This window comes from Ranitomeya imitator, chromosome 1 (genome assembly GCF_032444005.1).
Source record: "Ranitomeya imitator isolate aRanImi1 chromosome 1, aRanImi1.pri, whole genome shotgun sequence".
NCBI classification, from domain to species: domain Eukaryota; kingdom Metazoa; phylum Chordata; class Amphibia; order Anura; family Dendrobatidae; genus Ranitomeya; species Ranitomeya imitator.
This window is the reverse complement of record NC_091282.1, coordinates 1087972497-1087989737: the sequence shown is the minus strand read 5'-3', so window position 1 is coordinate 1087989737 and position 17241 is coordinate 1087972497. Positions and strand designations below refer to the sequence as shown.

At 44.7% G+C, this 17241-nt stretch overlaps 1 protein-coding gene across 1 annotated transcript in view; it reads left to right on the top strand.

Annotated features, from left to right (window-relative positions):
- The first annotated feature begins 7875 nt into the window (after positions 1-7875).
- ASB5 (ankyrin repeat and SOCS box containing 5) overlaps positions 7876-17241 on the top strand; it is a 54777-nt gene continuing 45411 nt past the window's right edge. The window contains exon 1 of the mRNA XM_069744262.1: positions 7876-8055. Coding sequence (XP_069600363.1) covers positions 7944-8055 — 112 coding nt within the window. The 5' untranslated portion in view covers positions 7876-7943. The remainder of the gene's footprint in view (positions 8056-17241) is intronic.

Genomic DNA, 17241 nt, shown 5'->3' with positions numbered 1-17241 from the left:
CATTTTTTTTCTCTGCAGTGTTTTTTGTCTTTCTTTTCCCCTTAACCTCTGGGTGGTTCAGGACACAGGTGTAGATATGGACTTACAAGGTCTGTCCTCTTGTGTGGATCATCTCACTGCAAGGGTACAAAACATTCAAGATTTTGTGGTTCAGAATCCGATGTTAGAGCCTAGAATTCCAATTCCTGATTTGTTTTTTGGAGATAGATCTAAGTTCCTGAATTTCAAAAATAATTGTAAACTGTTTCTAGCTTTGAAACCCCGCTCCTCTGGTGACCCCGTTTAACAAGTAAAAATCATTATTTCTTTGTTGCATGGTGACCCTCAAGACTGGGCATTTTCCCTTGCGCCAGGAGATCCTGCATTGCGTGATGTAGATGCGTTTTTTCTGGCGCTTGGATTGCTTTATGATGAACCAAATTCAGTGGATCAGGCAGAGAAAATCTTGCTGGCTTTGTGTCAGGGTCAGGATGAAGCGGAGTTGTACTGTCAGAAGTTTAGAAAGTAGTCTGTGCTTACTCAGTGGAATGAGTGTGCCCTGGCGACAATTTTCAGGAAGGGTCTTTCTGAAGCCCTTAAGGATGTCATGGTGGGATTTCCCATGCCTGCTGGTCTGAATGATTCTATGTCCTTGGCCATTCAGATTGATCGGCGCTTGCATGAGCGCAAAGCTGTGCACCATTTGGCGGTATTCTTTGAGCATAGGCCTGAGCCTATGCAATGTGATAGGACTTTGACCAGAGCTGAACGGCAAGAACACAGACGTCGGAATGGGCTGTGTTTTTACTGTGGTGAATCCACTCATGCTATCTCCGATTGTCCTAAGCGCACTAAGCGGTTCGCTAGGTCTGCCACCATTGGTATGGTACAGTCTAAATTTCTTTTGTCCGTTACTCTGATTTGCTCTCTGTCGTCCTATTCTGTTATGGCATTTGTGGATTCAGGCGCTGCCCTGAATTTGATGGACTTGGAGTTTGCCAGGCGGTGTGGTTTTTTCTTGGAGCCCTTGCAGTATCCTATTCCATTGAGAGGAATTGATGTTACGCCTTTGGCCAAGAATAAGCCTCAGTACTGGACTCAATTGACCATGTGCATGGCTCCTGCACATCAGGAGGATATTCGCTTTTTGGTGTTGCATAATCTGCATGATGTGGTCGTTTTGGGGTTGCCATGGCTACAGGTCTATAATCCAGTATTGGATTGGAAATCTGTGTCTGTGTCCGGCTGGGGTTGTCAGGGGGTACATGGTGATGTTCCATTGCTGTCAATTTCCCCTTCCACTCCTTCTGAAGTCCCTGAGTTTTTGTCAGATTACCGGGATGCATTTGAAGAGCCCAAATCCGGTGCCTTACCTCCTCATAGGGATTGCGATTGTGCTATTGATTTGATTCCTGGTAGTAAGTTTCCTAAGGGTCGACTGTTTAATTTATCTGCGCCAGAGCACGCCGCTATGCGGAGTTATATAAAGGAATCCTTGGAGAAAGGTCATATTCGCCCGTCGTCATCACCGTTGGGAGCAGGGTTCTTTTTTGTGGCCAAGAAGGATGGCTCTTTGAGACCTTGTATTGATTACCGCCTTCTTAATAAGATCACAGTCAAATTTCAGTACCCTTTGCCGCTGCTGTCTGATTTGTTTGCTCGGATTAAGGGGGCTAGTTGGTTCACCAAGATAGATCTTCATGGGGCGTATAATCTTGTGCGAATTAAACAGGGCGATGAATGGAAAACAGCATTTAATACGCCCGAGGGCCATTTTGAGTACCTGGTTATGCCATTCGGGCTTTCTAATGCTCCATCTGTGTTTCAGTCCTTTATGCATGACATCTTCCGAGAGTACCTGGATGGATTCATGATTGTATATTTGGATGATATTTTGGTCTTTTCGGATGATTGGGAGTCTCATGTGAAGCAGGTCAGAATGGTGTTCCAGGTCCTTCGTGCGAATTCCTTGTTTGTGAAGGGGTCAAAATGTCTCTTTGGGGTTCAGAAGGTTTCATTTTTGGGTTTCATTTTTTCCCCTTCTACTATCGAGATGGACCCTGTTAAAGTTCAGGCCATTTATGATTGGACTCAGCCGACATCTGTGAAGAGCCTGCAGAAGTTCCTGGACTTTGCTAATTTTTACCGTCGCTTCATCGCTAATTTTTCTAGTGTTGCTAAACCGTTGACTGATTTGACCAAGAAAGGTGCTGATGTGGTCAATTGGTCCTCTGCGGCTGTAGAGGCTTTTCAGGAGTTGAAGCATCATTTTTCTTCTGCCCCTGTGTTGTGCCAGCCAGATGTTTCGCTCCCGTTTCAGGTCGAGGTTGATGCTTCTGAAATTGGAGCAGGGACTGTTTTGGTGCAAAGAAGTTCTGATGGCTCGGTGATGAAACCATGTGAACTTCTTTTCTAGAAAATTCTCGCCTGCTGAGCGCAATTATGATGTTGGCAATCGAGAGTTGTTGGCCATGAAGTGGGCATTCGAGGAGTGGCGACATTGGCTTGAAGGAGCCAAGCATCGCGTGGTGGTCTTGACGGATCACAAGAATTTGACTTATCTCGAGTCTGCCAAACGGTTGAATCCTAGACAGGCTCGATGGTCGCTGTTTTTCTCCCGTTTTGATTTTGTGGTTTCGTACCTTCCGGGCTCTAAGAATGTGAAGGCTGATGCCCTGTCAAGGAGTTTTGTGCCTGACTCTCCGGGTGTTCCTGAGCCGGCGGGTATTCTCAAAGAGGGGGTAATTTTGTCTGCCATCTCCCCTGATTTGCGGCGCGTGCTGCAGAAGTTTCAGGCTGATAGACCTGACCGTTGTCCAGCAGAGAAACTGTTTGTCCCTGATAGATGGACTAGTAGAGTTATCTCTGACGTTCATTGTTCGGTGTTGGCGGGTCATCCTGGAATCTTTGGTACCAGAGATTTGGTGGCTAGATCCTTTTGGTGGCCTTCTTTGTCACGGGATGTGCGTTCTTTTGTGCAGTCCTGTGGGACTTGTGCTCGGGCTAAGCCCTGCTGTTCTCGTGCCAGTGGGTTGCTTTTGCCCTTGCCGGTCCCGAACAGGCCCTGGACGCATATTTCCATGGATTTTATTTCAGATCTCCCTGTCTCTCAAAGGATGTCGGTCATTTGGGTGGTTTGTGATCGCTTCTCTAAGATGGTCCATTTGGTACCCTTGTCTAAATTGCCTTCCTCATCTGATTTGGTACCATTGTTTTTCCAGCATGTGGTTCGTATGCATGGCATTCCATAGAACATCGTCTCGGACAGAGGTTCCCAGTTTGTTTCGAGGTTTTGGCGGTCCTTTTGTGCTAAGATGGGCATTGATTTGTCTTTTTCTTCGGCTTTTCATCCTCAGACAAATGGCCAAACCGAACGAACTAATCAGACTTTGGATACATATCTGAGATGCTTTGTTTCTGCTGATCAGGATGATTGGGTGTCCTTCTTGCCTTTGGCTGAGTTCGCCCTTAATAATCGGGCCAGCTCGGCTACTTTGGTTTCACCTTTTTTCTGTAATTCTGGTTTCCATCCTCGTTTCTCTTCAGGGCAGGTTGAGCCTTCGGACTGTCCTGGTGTGGATACGGTGGTGGACAGGTTGCAGCAGATTTGGACTCATGTGGTGGACAATTTGACATTGTCCCAGGAGAAGGCTCAACGTTTCGCTAACCGCCGGCGCTGTTTTGGTCCCCGACTTCGTGTTGGGGATTTGGTTTGGTTGTCATCTCGTCATGTTCCTATGAAGGTTTCCTCTCCTAAGTTTCAGCCTCGTTTCATTGGTCCGTATAAGATTTCTGAAGTTCTCAATCCTGTGTCATTTCGTTTGGCCCTTCCAGCTTCTTTTGCCATCCATAATGTGTTCCATAGGTCGTTATTGCGGAGATACGTGGCGCCTATGGTTCCCTCCGTTGATCCTCCTGCCCCGGTGTTGGTCGAGGGGGAGTTGGAGTATGTGGTGGAGAAGATTTTGGATTCTCGTGTTTCGAGACGGAGGCTCCAGTACCTGGTCAAGTGGAAGGGTTATGGTCAGGAAGATAATTCCTGGGTTTTTGCCTCTGATGTTCATGCTGCCGATCTAGTTCGTGCCTTTCATTTGGCTCGTCCTGATCGGCCTGGGGGCTCTGGTGAGGGTTCGGTGACCCCTCCTCAAGGGGGGGGGGGTACTGTTGTGAATTCTGTTATCGAACTCCCTCCTGTGGTCATGAATGGTACTTCGGCGAGTTCTGTCCATGGACTCCCTCTGGTGGCTGTGAGTGGAGCTGCTGCTTCTGAGGTTCCTTCCACAGGTGACGTAGGTTATTCTGGCTGCTCTATTTAACTCCACTCAGATCGTTACTCCATGCCAGCTGTCAATGTTCTTGTACTGGTTCAGTTCGCTCTTGGATCTTTCTGGTGACCTGTCTACTCCAGCAGAAGCTAAGTCCCTGCTAGTTAATTATTTGTTCATTGTTTCCTTGTCCAGCTGGCTATCAAGATTTTTTCTTGCTAGCTGGAAGCTCTGGGATGCAGAGTGGCACCTCCGCACCGTGCGTCGGTGCGGAGGTCTTTTTGCACACTCTGCGTGGTCTTTTTGTAGTTTTTTGTGCTGACCGCAAAGATACCTTTCCTATCCTCAGTCTGTTTAGTAAGTCTGGCCTCCCTTTGCTGAAACCTGTTTCATTTCTGTGTTTGTGACTTTCATCTTAACTCACAGTCAATATATGTGGGGGGCTGCCTTTTCCGTTGGGGAATTTCTCTGAGGCAAGGTAGGCTTTATTTTCTATCTTTAGGGCTAGTTAGCTCTTAGGCTGTGAAGAGGCATCTAGGTCGTGTTAGGTACGCTCCACGGCTATTTCTAGTTGTGCGATAGGATTAGGGGTTGCAGTCAGCAGAGCTCCCACTTCCCAGAGCTTGTCCTGTGTGAGTTTAACCATCAGGTCGTTCCGGGTGCTCCTAACCACCAGGTCCATAACAAGCCTCACTCAGCTGGATGCAGACTGAAGAACCTGCCATTTGGCTACAAGAATCCCAAAGGCGCACTCCACCAGTCTCCATGCCCTGGCAAGTCTCAAATTAAACACCCTCCGCCGGTGGTCAAGGTTGCACCTGGGGTAAGGCCTCATGACGTGCCTCGTCAGTTGGAATGCCTCATCTCCAACCAAAACAAAAGGCACTGCTTCCGCATTTGAGCCTTGGAGTTGTTGTGGTGGTGGGAGGTTCAACTGGTTGTCACGTAGCCGCCGACCCATTATGGACGAATTGAAGCCCCTAGAGTCTCCAGTTCGCCCATAGGCCCCAATGTCTACTATTATAAACCTGTAGTTACTGTCAGCAACTGCTAACAGAACTATAGAGAAAAACTGCTTATAATTGTAGAACTGGGAACCAGAGTTCGGCGGCTTACGCACCCTGATATGTTTGCCATCCACAGCTCCAATGCAGTTAGGGAAGTCACAAGTATTTTTGAAACCAGTGGCGATTTTAAGCCAATCCTCCTGTTTGGGCTCAGGCATCACAACTTCCTGAAGTTGCTGCCATATTTGGGAACAGGTTGTCCTAACAATGCCTGAAATTGTCGACCGCCCAATCAGAAACTCCAGGTGTAGACCCGCATAGGACAAGCCTGTGGACAGGAAGACGAAATACAAGAAAAATAAAAAAAAAAACATTAACATGAGGACTAAGAAAACATGAAGAAGCACAAGTGTATATTTCATTTACAATGACATTATTTACAATATAAAAATGTTCATTTAACATTCTTACTATACTAGAATATTAACAACATTTTTTTTATGTGCTTGTGGCTTCATGTCCAACTAAAGTTACTGAAACATAGTAGGACACAACACATTTAAAAAAAACCACAAAAAAAAACCATACAGTATGTGCGAATGTTGAATACATACCGTAAGGTTAGGAGCAGTCGCTCCTCAGCAGAGATGGCTTTTCTCATCCAGGTGTCCTGATAGGTGATCCCAGGACGTAAGATCTCCAACAACATGTCAAAAGTCCTGATGGACATGCGACTATACAGGTAAAACTTGTCAGGATGTGCCCTCAAAGCTGAATATAGTCTCTGGATATGTCCTTTACTCTGGCGTTGGGTCAATAGAGGATGTACCCACAATCTTCGTCTCCTCCTTCGCGGATCAACATTGACCGGATATGGCTGGCCAAAGCGACGAGACAACACCCAGTGAAGCAACACCCGCTGAGTTGTGCTTAAAAACACATGGTCAGACATGTTTGTAAGGTCAAAGCAACACAGCCAAAATATGCTAGAGAACATATAGGGCAGATAGGAGGGGTCCACCTGTTGTAGAGGGCTTAAATAGTGTTGTTAATGATGGTTTAAATGATTTGCAGGCCTGAAAACCGTTAAATGTCCATTTTGTGATGGTGCGTGCAAAATACGCCATACGGATCACATACGGATTACACACGCACAAGCACATGCGCAAAATACGCGACCACACCTAAGCAACGCATTAACTACGGAAGTAGATTTCGGGGACATTTTGGCGTATTGAACGCGTAGTTCGGACGTATAATACGTTCCGTATTGTCTTACGCCAAGTGTGACGCCGGCCTAAGGCTGAGCTTCACAGAAGAATCGAGATGACAGCAACAGGGGTCTTCAGCAGACCCTTGACTGTGATAGTAAGCCATAGGTCCCCCGTGATTACATTGCAGGGGAGCAATTGATGTACGTGGGTACCAGCAAACATTACATTTAAATGCTGCTGTCAGAGATTAACAGTGGCATTTACATGGTTAACAGCTGCGGCTGTTAGAGACAAATGCCAGCTATATAGTATAGTCAGTATCTGCCGCGTGTGGAGGGAGCTCTGCTCCTGAGCTTCCTCCACACATGAGAACCCCTTCCCAGGATATGCACACAATGGCATTTTGCAGGAAGGGGTTGAACAGACATTTAAAAGCCTTACAGGGACCATGTCGAATGGGTGACAAGTCCAAAAATCCAGTCGCCGGTGGTTTCTTCATGTCCCCACCCTTGGGCGACTGATCTCTCCCTATGTGTATATGGTTGAGACCTATCACTCAAGAGGATTGGGTGAGGTGAAGCCAAGTAGAACCAACCTTTTGGACCCAGAACCTGACCAGCATGGCCCCCAACAGACTTGTAAAATTATGATATTCTCTGAAATGTCACAGTGTCATTGTGAAATGATACATCCAGTGTCTGATACTTCTGTGGTTCGGGCAGCATGGATCAGGTGTAGTGTAGATGTAGGTGACCAGTTCATTGCTGTTCTTTTTTCCTCCGCTGACCTTGACATTTGTAGCCTGTACTGACCTGTAAGTTTATCACATGGGATGGTAATAAAGTTTTACTTTTGACCCAGATTGTTTGGACCTGTATTGCAGGCAATGCATTGTGGAATTCCAGCCAAGAAGTTAATCATGCCCAGTACACTGACACTTTCTTTCATGGGAAGCAGAGTTAAAGCGCAGCACAAACAGGAACACAGTTTTTGGCTTCTGCTCAGAATGAAAATAGACGCCTGAACGACCGCTGCATCCTAAGTGACTGGCCCTGATGCAACTTTCATTTACTAGAATATCTGATCAACCTTCACTATTACCAGATGACTGTGAGATCTGAGAACAGATACACCGCCCTGACTGCAGACCCTCTGGGGTGCGATACACATCTCAGCAATGATTTGCTGCTCTTAGAATCTATTCTTTGTAGGCAAAATACATTGCTCCTTCCCCTCCAAAGTGCTGGGTCCTTCTGCAGCTAAGCTGATTTTTGTCCTGCTTTATAAATAGCAAGCACTAGTGCAGTCCATCGTCCCCCCCTTCCCCCTCTGAATACCCACCAGGCCAGCCTATGAAGTGCTACTGAAAAGGTCTCACTGTATTCTGCATACACTGCAAAACACTACTGGGCGAAATAGCAGAGGAGGCTTAGTACTGTTCCCAATCCACAGGGAGGGAGACGGATGCAAGGAGTAGCATGTCTATAGAGCCTGAACCACAGCATAGTCGCAAGAGGAAAAGGACAGTAGACAGCGCAGAAAAGTGTCCTGCAAAGAGAAGCACAAGCTGGGGTCTCCTCACTAACCAAGGTCAGTAAGGTGGTGGGGCTCTGGAAGCCCATCATCTGGGACATCTGCAATATTCATCTTACTAATTGTTGCTCGTTGCGTTGTTGGATATTTCTGCGTTAAATCTCCCATGTGCTGTAATTCTATTGCTGAACCCTAAATGTGTCCCTGGTTAGAATATTGGACGTATTGATGGCCAGTTTGCGTTACTACTATGATGTATGAGAAGTTTTTATCACACATATCAAAAATGGTGAATTTGCTTGAAATAAAATCCCACTGCTGGACATCCTACTGCGGGGGCCCGGCTTTATTTGCCTGAGGCCCCTTGACTGGCCGGACAGTGCTTAGGGGTAGTTCCGTTCTCCGGCACGCAAGGAAATAGTTAACGTATAGTTCCCTCCCCTCCTCCTTTTGAGCTCGGGATGAGCATGCTACTTCCGGCGCGAAGTTTACCTCAGATGGCGCACTAAAATTTGGTGGTGCCTGAGGTGAATTTGCCGCTTGTTTCAGCGAGGTTTTGTCAGCTGCCCACCCACCCTCCCTTTAAATTTTTCGTTGAAGTTGTTTAAATAAATGGAATTGGTTTGAGAGTTTTTTATAAAGTGTATGCAAGTTGCAGCAGTTGGTGGAATAGCGAGGTGGGTTACATGTGTCGGGAGTCCGGTGGCATATCCCCACAACTTCCGGTGGTTTAATGTGATGAGCTGCGACCGTACCCCTCCAACAGGAAACTGGGTTATGATTTATAAAAGATGAGAGATGTTTTTGTTTTGTTACTCTCCAAAATAAAAAATATGTTTGGAATTGAAAAATTGTGTGATTATTTCCTTGCGTCAGGAGAACGGGGGGAGGTATTAAGTTACGGGCAGTCATTCATAGCCTTGAAGGAACGTCCATGAACCAAAACACTGCACTATGTATCTAATAATGTCTAGCAGATCCTGCCCTTGTTTTCTTATGGATATAAGGCATTGATACTCCTGCTGGACAGACCCACACCGCTATCTCTCATGTAAACCTTTCCATGTCTATTGCCATTCTGTTTATTTCATAACTGCCTTGTGGGCATAGGGTTATTACTACTAGAGACCAGTAGAAATGAATGATTTTGTTTGTCTAATGCATTTAATGGAAATGGGCTGGAGGTGGTTTTATATGCACTCCTCAAAAAATGCAAGCAGACATTAAAGATCAATCAACAGTAAAGCAAAATTTTCAGTTAAAGGGAATCTATCACCAGGTTTTTGCTGCCTCATCTGAGAGCACCTTGATGTAGGGAAAGAGAAGCTGAATCCAACGATGTATCACTTAGTTTACTGGTTGCAGCAGTTGTGACACAATCAGAGTCTTTAGATATAACATGAAGTAGAGCTGAGAAGCTGCCCACACCAGGCTCTGTATGTTCATTGTCTATAGACAGTGAGGCGCTTATCACAGGAGGGGGAGGAGTCACACTAGCATGCTCTGTAGATCGAGCAATGATAATCACCAAGTGATACAACCTTCATTTTAAGTAAACAACAGCACACAGCCTAACCTGTGACATATCTGTGAAATCTGTTTTTTAACCCCTACCTGATGATGACCTCAGATTACATAGCAAAAACCTGCTGACAGTTTCCCTTTAAATGTATGCAGAGCAATCAGGATTTAGTAGACAGAGACCAGAAAGAAGCCTTTCATGGTGACAGAAAAATAATAAATCATTTTGTAAATGAAACCATGTTTAAATGTGGCCTTTAAAAGTCACAAAATATTAGTGCAAAAAGAGTCAATAAATATTTACTAACTATATCTAGCTATCTAGATAGTTATTTGATGTTATCTACTAGGTGGTGTCTGCACAGAGAAATTACAGTATACAGCAATTAGGGAATAACTAAAGCCATTCCTGCTTTCCAAACAAATGCAACATGTCACTGAGACGCTCACAGGGACTTAACTAGTATTTAACAAAAAATATCCACTTTATAATGTGGATTATTGTCGTCTTCATCATAATGACTGCACCTAATGACTATAAATTAATATTTGTTAATTAATTGCTATTAATACCCATTTTCATGGACTTATCACACCTCACCTTGTGGTCAACATTCAGTACCAGAACATCAGCCACTTCATGTCTCCTGAGTTTTCTGTAATGGTAATAACCCAACTGGGGAACCCCACAGTGCGCTCAACAAACTAGCCCCTGTGTGATCAACATACCCCCCACTGTGTACACACTACCCCCCACTGTGCACTCACCACACCCCCCACAGTGCACTCACCACCCCCCCACTTTGCACGCACCACACACCCCACTGTGCACTCAGACTAGCCTCTGTGCGATCACCCCCCCACTGTGCACTCACCACACACCCCACTATGCACTCCTACACCCCCCACTGTGCGCTCACCAGACTAGCCACTGTGTGATCACTACACCCCCCCACTGTGCACTCCTACACCCCCTACTGTGCACTCACCACACCCACCACTGTGCGCTCACCAGACTAGCCACTGTGCGATCACTACACCCCCCACTGTGCACTCATCAGACTAGCCTCTGTGCGATCACCACCGCCCACTGTGCACTCACCACACCCCCCACTGTGCACTCCTACACCCCCCACTGTGCACTCACCACACCCCCTACTGTGCATTCCTACACCCCCCACTGTGCACTCACCACACCCCCACTGTGCAATCACCAGACCAGCCACTGTGTGATCAGCTTACCCACCACTGTGCACTCGCCCCTCACCCACTGTGCACTCACCACACACCTCACTATGCACTCCTACACCCCCACTGTGCACTCACCACACCCCACTGTGCAATCACCAGACCAGCCACTGTGCAATCACCAGAACAGCCACTGTGTGATCAGCTTACCCACCACTGTGCACTCGCCGCTCACCCACTGTGCACTCACCACACACCTCACTGTGCACTCCTACACCCCCCACTGTACGCTTGTAGGGGTAGGGCAGGGTGATAGTCGTGGCTGAAGTAAAAGTCTCTTGCACACCCTGACCTCCCCTCACATAAAATCCACAACTCTCAGTCAGCATACCTGCAGCTCCTTTTCCCTTTGGGGCTTCCTATAAAGATCTGCATGTTTTCCTCAGCCGAAGCAGAATCACAGTCCCGTTGAACACTTGAAAATGAACTTTACTTGAAACAGGCACATAACAGTTCTTTTCAGAATTTACAGCAGGCTTTGCAAAACGCAGTTTCTTCTCTGTCCCAGTCTTTCCTTCATCTTTACTAAGCCCGCTTCCGGAACGGACCATGCTTACCGGTCTTCCAGCATTCTCTGTACCCAGTCTTTATTAGGGATTCCTCTAAACCATTTCGCCCTGGTCCTGAGTGCATCCACTTAGCAAGCCGCCACATTCTGAGTGACCAGTCCGTACTGCTTAGTTCTTTTCTAGCACCTACAGCCGCAGTCCCACTTATACTGCACTGTCAGTGACCCTTTCAATGCCTTCCTTCTTTCTCTCATAGCCTTCCTGGCCCTGATGCTGCCTGACTGGATCTTGGGCTGCTGCCGAGCTGACTGCACTGACAGGGCGCTCCCGCCCAACTGATTCAAATTTCCAGATGTTTCACAGATTAACTGACTTTAGCTCCTCCCACTTAACTATTTACAAGCTGAATAACTCTGCACCCCCATATAGTGGCCAAACTAGAGTACTACACTTTCCCTACAACAATAACAGTAATTATACATAGCAGGGAAATGCACAACATGAACACTTACAAAGACATTACAAGTAATATTTACGGAGAGCTCCTTGTGTGCCTTACACGCTCACCAGACCATCCACTCTGCGCTCATTACACCCTCCAACTGAGCACTCACCAGACCCCCACTGTGCGCTCATCAGACCAGCCACTGTGTGATTACCACACCCACTTGACACTCACCACACCACCCACTGTGCTCTCACCACACCCCAAACCGAGCACTTACCACACCCCAGTTGCACACTCACCTCACCCCCACTGTGCTCTCACCACACCCCCATGCTTTGGAATCTATTGGTAAATCAAAGTATATGTCAGTCAATGTAAAATTTTGCCTTCATCTCTAGTCAATGATCTTGTGCCACAGATCTGGCACCTAGAGCTCACAAAACGTTAAAGCCGGTGCACTTTTCTTTATTGCACATGTGCTGAATGCCATTAGAATTGGCTTGTAAAGCCATATCCCCATCTGTGAAATTTTAATTAGGACAGAAATCGTGTTTTAGGCACCATCTAGGGTGCAGCATAATCCCCATGTGTGAATATGTTATATGCTTTGTTTAAAGGGAACCAGTCAGCTGATTTATGGTGCCCAAACCAGGATGATTTACACTGATATGCTGCAGCATTGCAGAGAAAACACACATTGAAAAGTCATCCAGGTGTATCGTCTGGGATGACAGGATGCATCTGAGATGGTTTTCAAAGTAAAACATACAGTGGCAAGTAAAAGTTTGGGCACCCTTGTTCAAAATTACTGTTATTGTGATCAGTTAAGCAAGTAGAAAATGATGTGTAAAAAACCTAAAGTTAAAGCTGACACACTTCTGTTGTATTTTAGGCAATATATAAATATATATTTGTTTTCATTTTTTACATTTTAAAAAATACAAAATGGAAATTAGACCAATGCAAAAGTTTGGGCACCCTTGGAGATTTGTGTGTGCAGGTAACTTTGACCAAGATTTCAGACCTTAATTATCCCGATAGGGTTATGGCTTGCTCCCTATCTGTTGTGAATTCTGCTTTTGGGCTCCCTCCGGTGGTTGTAGATGGTAATGCAGTTGTGCCTGGACTGCAGGATTGGACAGGTGTATCTGCTAATTGCAAAGCTGACTGGGGTATTTAGCTTTGCAGGACTCATTAGTCCCTGCCAGTTGTCAATGTTCTATTGCCAGTATTGGTTCTTTGCCTGGCCTCTCCTGCTTAGCTGCAATTTCAGCAAAGATAAGTGTTTTTGTTTTTGTCTCTGTGGCACACTGTTGTGTGCTTGTTTCAGTTTATTCCTGCTCTGTTTGTAGGATTCACTGGAGTTGCAGATATACGCTCCTACATCTTTAGTTGGATGTGGGAAGTATTTTGTATATTCTGCGGTGGATTTTTGACCGCACAGAACTCTGTCCTATCCTGTCCTATCTAGCTAGAGTGGCCTCCTGTGCTAAATCCTGTTTTTTTCTGCCTGTGTATGTTTTTTCCTCTCCGACTCACCGCCAATATTTGTGGGGGGCTGTCTAACCTTTGGGGATTTTCTCTGAGGCAGGATAGTATTCCAATTTCCATCTTTAGGGGAAATTAGTTCTCCGGCTGTGACGAGGTGTCTAGGTGTGTTAGGTACACTCCACGGCTACTTCTAGTGGCGGTGTTAAGTTCAGGATTGCGGTCAGTATAGTGGCCACTTTCTCCAGTGAAAGTTCTCATGCAGCTCCAAGGTCACCGGATCATAACACTATCATCGTTAAGGAAGGCCAGGTGATGCAAATTTCCAAACTTTCTAAAAACCCAGCCTCCTATTACCTTGTGGCAAAAAACAATAGCTATGGGTTCTTCTAGGCAACTTCCTAGCACTCTGAAGATGATAAGGCTCACAAAGCAGGAGAAGGCTATAAGACGATAGCAAAGCCTTTTCAAATTGCCCTTTCCTCAGTTCGACATGTAATTAAGAAATGGCAGTTAACAGGAACAGTGGTCAAGATAAGGTCTGGAACATCAAGCAAAGTTTCAGTGAGAGCTGCTCGTAGGATTGCTACAGAGGCAAATCAGAACCCCTGCATGACCGCAAAAGACCTTCAGAAAGATTTGGCAGATTCTGGAGTTATGATACATTGTTCTACTGTTCAGAGGCACATGCACAAATATGGCCTTCATGGAAGAGTCATCAAAAGAAAACCTCTCCTGCATCCTCACCATAAAATTCAATATCAAAAGTATGCAAAAGAACATCTAAATAAGCCTGATACATTTTGAAAACAAGTCCTGTGGACCGATGAGGTTAAAATAGAACTCTTTGGCCCCAATGATCAATGGTATGTGTGGAGAAAAAAGGGCAAGGAATTTCAGGAAATAAACATCCCTCCAACAATTAAGCACGGGGAAGGATCAATCATGCTTTGGGGTTGTGTTGCAGCCAACGGCACGGGAAATATTTCATGGATATAAGGAAGAATGGATTCAAAGAAAATTCAAATTCTTGATGCAAACATAACACCATCTGTAAAAAAGCTAAAGTTGAAAAGGGGATGGCTTCTACAAATGGATAATAATCCTAAACACACTTCAAAATCCACAATACACTACCTCAAAGGACGCAAGCTGAAGGTTTTACAATGGCCCTCACAGTCCCCTGACCGGAACATCATTGAAAATCTGTAGCTAGACCTCAAAATAGCAGGGACTGCAATACGAACCCGGAATGTCACAGAACTGGAAGAATTTTCCAAGGAAGAATGGATGAAAATCCCTCAAACAAGAATTGAAAGACTCTTCTGTGGCTACAAAACGCATTTACAAGCTGTGATACTTTCAAAAGGGGGACACTAACCATGCAGGGTGCCCAAACTTTGCATCTGCCCATTTTTTTTGCTTGAAATACAAAGGAAATGTGTTATCTTTAACTTTCGCCCTTTAGAGATCATTTCATCTTCAACTTGCATAACTGTTCACAATAATTGTAATTTTGACCAGGGTTGCCCAAACTTTTACAACTTGCACATTGCTGAGATAGTGCAGCCAACGTCTGATTCATGCTGCCCATGGATCAGTAAACGTGAATCAGCTGAAAAGTTCCCTTAAGGATATGTGCAGAAGTTAAGTAATTGGCTGCAGCACATGTCCACTGCGTCCAAAGAGCTGCCGGTTATTGAACGCAGGTGAATCTGTGTGTGTTCATTGAACTGTGCGGATTCACTGCATCCAATGCATTATATGGGTGAAATGAATCTTGTGGAGACTCCGAAAGATAAATAGACGTGCTGCGGTCTCAAAAGACGTGCCACATGTCCGTCTCTGCGGGTGAGCCGCTGGCATCTCTGAACGCATAGTGGACATGGGATTTTTGGAAATCCCATCCACTCTGCTGTAACATCTGGCTGCCGCAGGTTGGATGCTGTGCAAGTACGCAGCGTCCAACCCGCAGCGTTTACTGACCATGGGAACATACCCTTAAAATCATTTTATTAATGTCTTATGTTTTATATTGTATATATATTATTTTTGTATAATATTTATTATCAATGTAACGTGCTATACAATAATAATAACGCGTTTAGAAACCTATCACACTCCATTTGTGGGAGATCAGGATGGAAAATATCCTGACAAGTTCCCTTTATAGACCTTTCCCCGTGCATACGTATACAGAGAGGCATGTTGTCAGAAGTAACTACCGAGGGAGTTAAATTACAAGTCCTCAAACATGACAGCAGATCTCCGCTCCCAAATATGAGAATCAGCTTGATATAGCCAAGACATGAGTGCTTTTTTGGTGCATGGTGACTGGTTTGAGGTTCCTTGGGGAGACGGTGATCTAGGTAATATACGAGCCATTTGTCTGCATTAGACCTTGTTTGTTTATCGGTACGTGCAGGATTTGGTATTACGCTCGCGTACCTCAGATGACTCGGATCATGCTGATAATCTAAATTTAGGTCACAGCCAGGCAGATCACTGAAAATTACAACCGGGCAGCCATTACTGCTTTCATCTGAACTGCTAGAGATTTCACTTCTTTCTGATTCCTACAAGGTTTAGGAATCGGGCTTTTCATCCACTTATTTAGTCATTTTGTTTCCCTCCAGCAGTTTCTGGATAATGCTATATGTAAGTAGAGAGAACGGATATGAACATGTCAGAAGCAGCATTTTAATATTAACCTTAACAATCACATTTTTGGTGCAGTCAAATTATGACTTTCTGCTAAGCAATTTTGGTGATATTCATTTGCTTTTTGATAATGATTGCACTTTTAATTAAAGAGAGGGACATATAAAATAATAGAAACAGCTAAAATACAAATCTAACATCTTTATAATGCATCAGGTTTCTGTTTTTACTTTCTAGTTTGTTTTTAGTGCTGTAAGTGTAGAAAATAGATCCTGGAGACCTAGAAATTGACAACAAGATGCTTTTATTCGCTGTCCCTAATACATTGCGTGCCTAATTGTATAGGGTTGTTAATAGGGCTGAAGGGTTGTTTTATGAAGAAAAACCTGAACTTTTAGGCTGTGTGCACACGTTGCAGTTTTTTCGCGTTTTTTCCCGATAAAAACGCTATAAAACCGCAAAAAAAAACCGCATACAATAAGCATCCGATCATTTAGAATGAATTCCGCATGTTTTGTGCACATGATGCGTTTTTTTCCGCAAAAAAATGCATCGCGGCAAAAAACGCAGCATGTTCATTAATTTTCCGGGTTTTTTGCGGATTTCTCACTCCAAAATGCATTGGGAAGTGTCCAGAAAAAAAACGCGTCAAAACCGCGGCAAAAACGCGGCAAAACCGCGGCAAAAACGCATGCTGTTTTCTTGCGGATTTCTTGCAGAAAATGTCCGGAATTCTCAGGAATTTTCTGCAAGAAATCCTGAACGTGTGCACATAGCCTTAGAATTGACAGCAGAACGCCACTGAGCAAGGGCGGCAGACATTTAGAAGTGAATTATTACATCTCCCCCATATTCAATTGGCAACATTGAAGAGGTAACATGTAATAATTTACATAGTACTTAACCCCTTTACCCCCAAGGGTGGTTTGCACGTTAATGACCGGGCCAATTTTTACAATTCTGACCACTGTCCCTTTATGAGGTTAGAACTCTGGAGCGCTTCCCTCGATGCCGGTGATTCTGACATTGTTTTCTCCTTCACGTTAGTGGTAAAATTTCTTTGATGTGACTTGTGTTTATTTGTGAAAAAAAAACAGAAATTTGACAAAAATTTAGAATTTTGCAATTTTCCAACTTTCAATTTTCATGCCCTTAAATCACAGAGATATGTCACATAAAATACTTAACACGTTAAATTTGCCACATGTTTACTTTACATCAGCACAATTTTGGAACTAAACTTTTTTTGATAGGAAGTTATAAGGGTTAAGAGTTAAACAGTGATTTCTCATTTTTACAACACCATTTTATTTCACATTTGAAGTCACTTTGAGGGGTCTATATGATAAAAAAAATACCCAAAAGTGA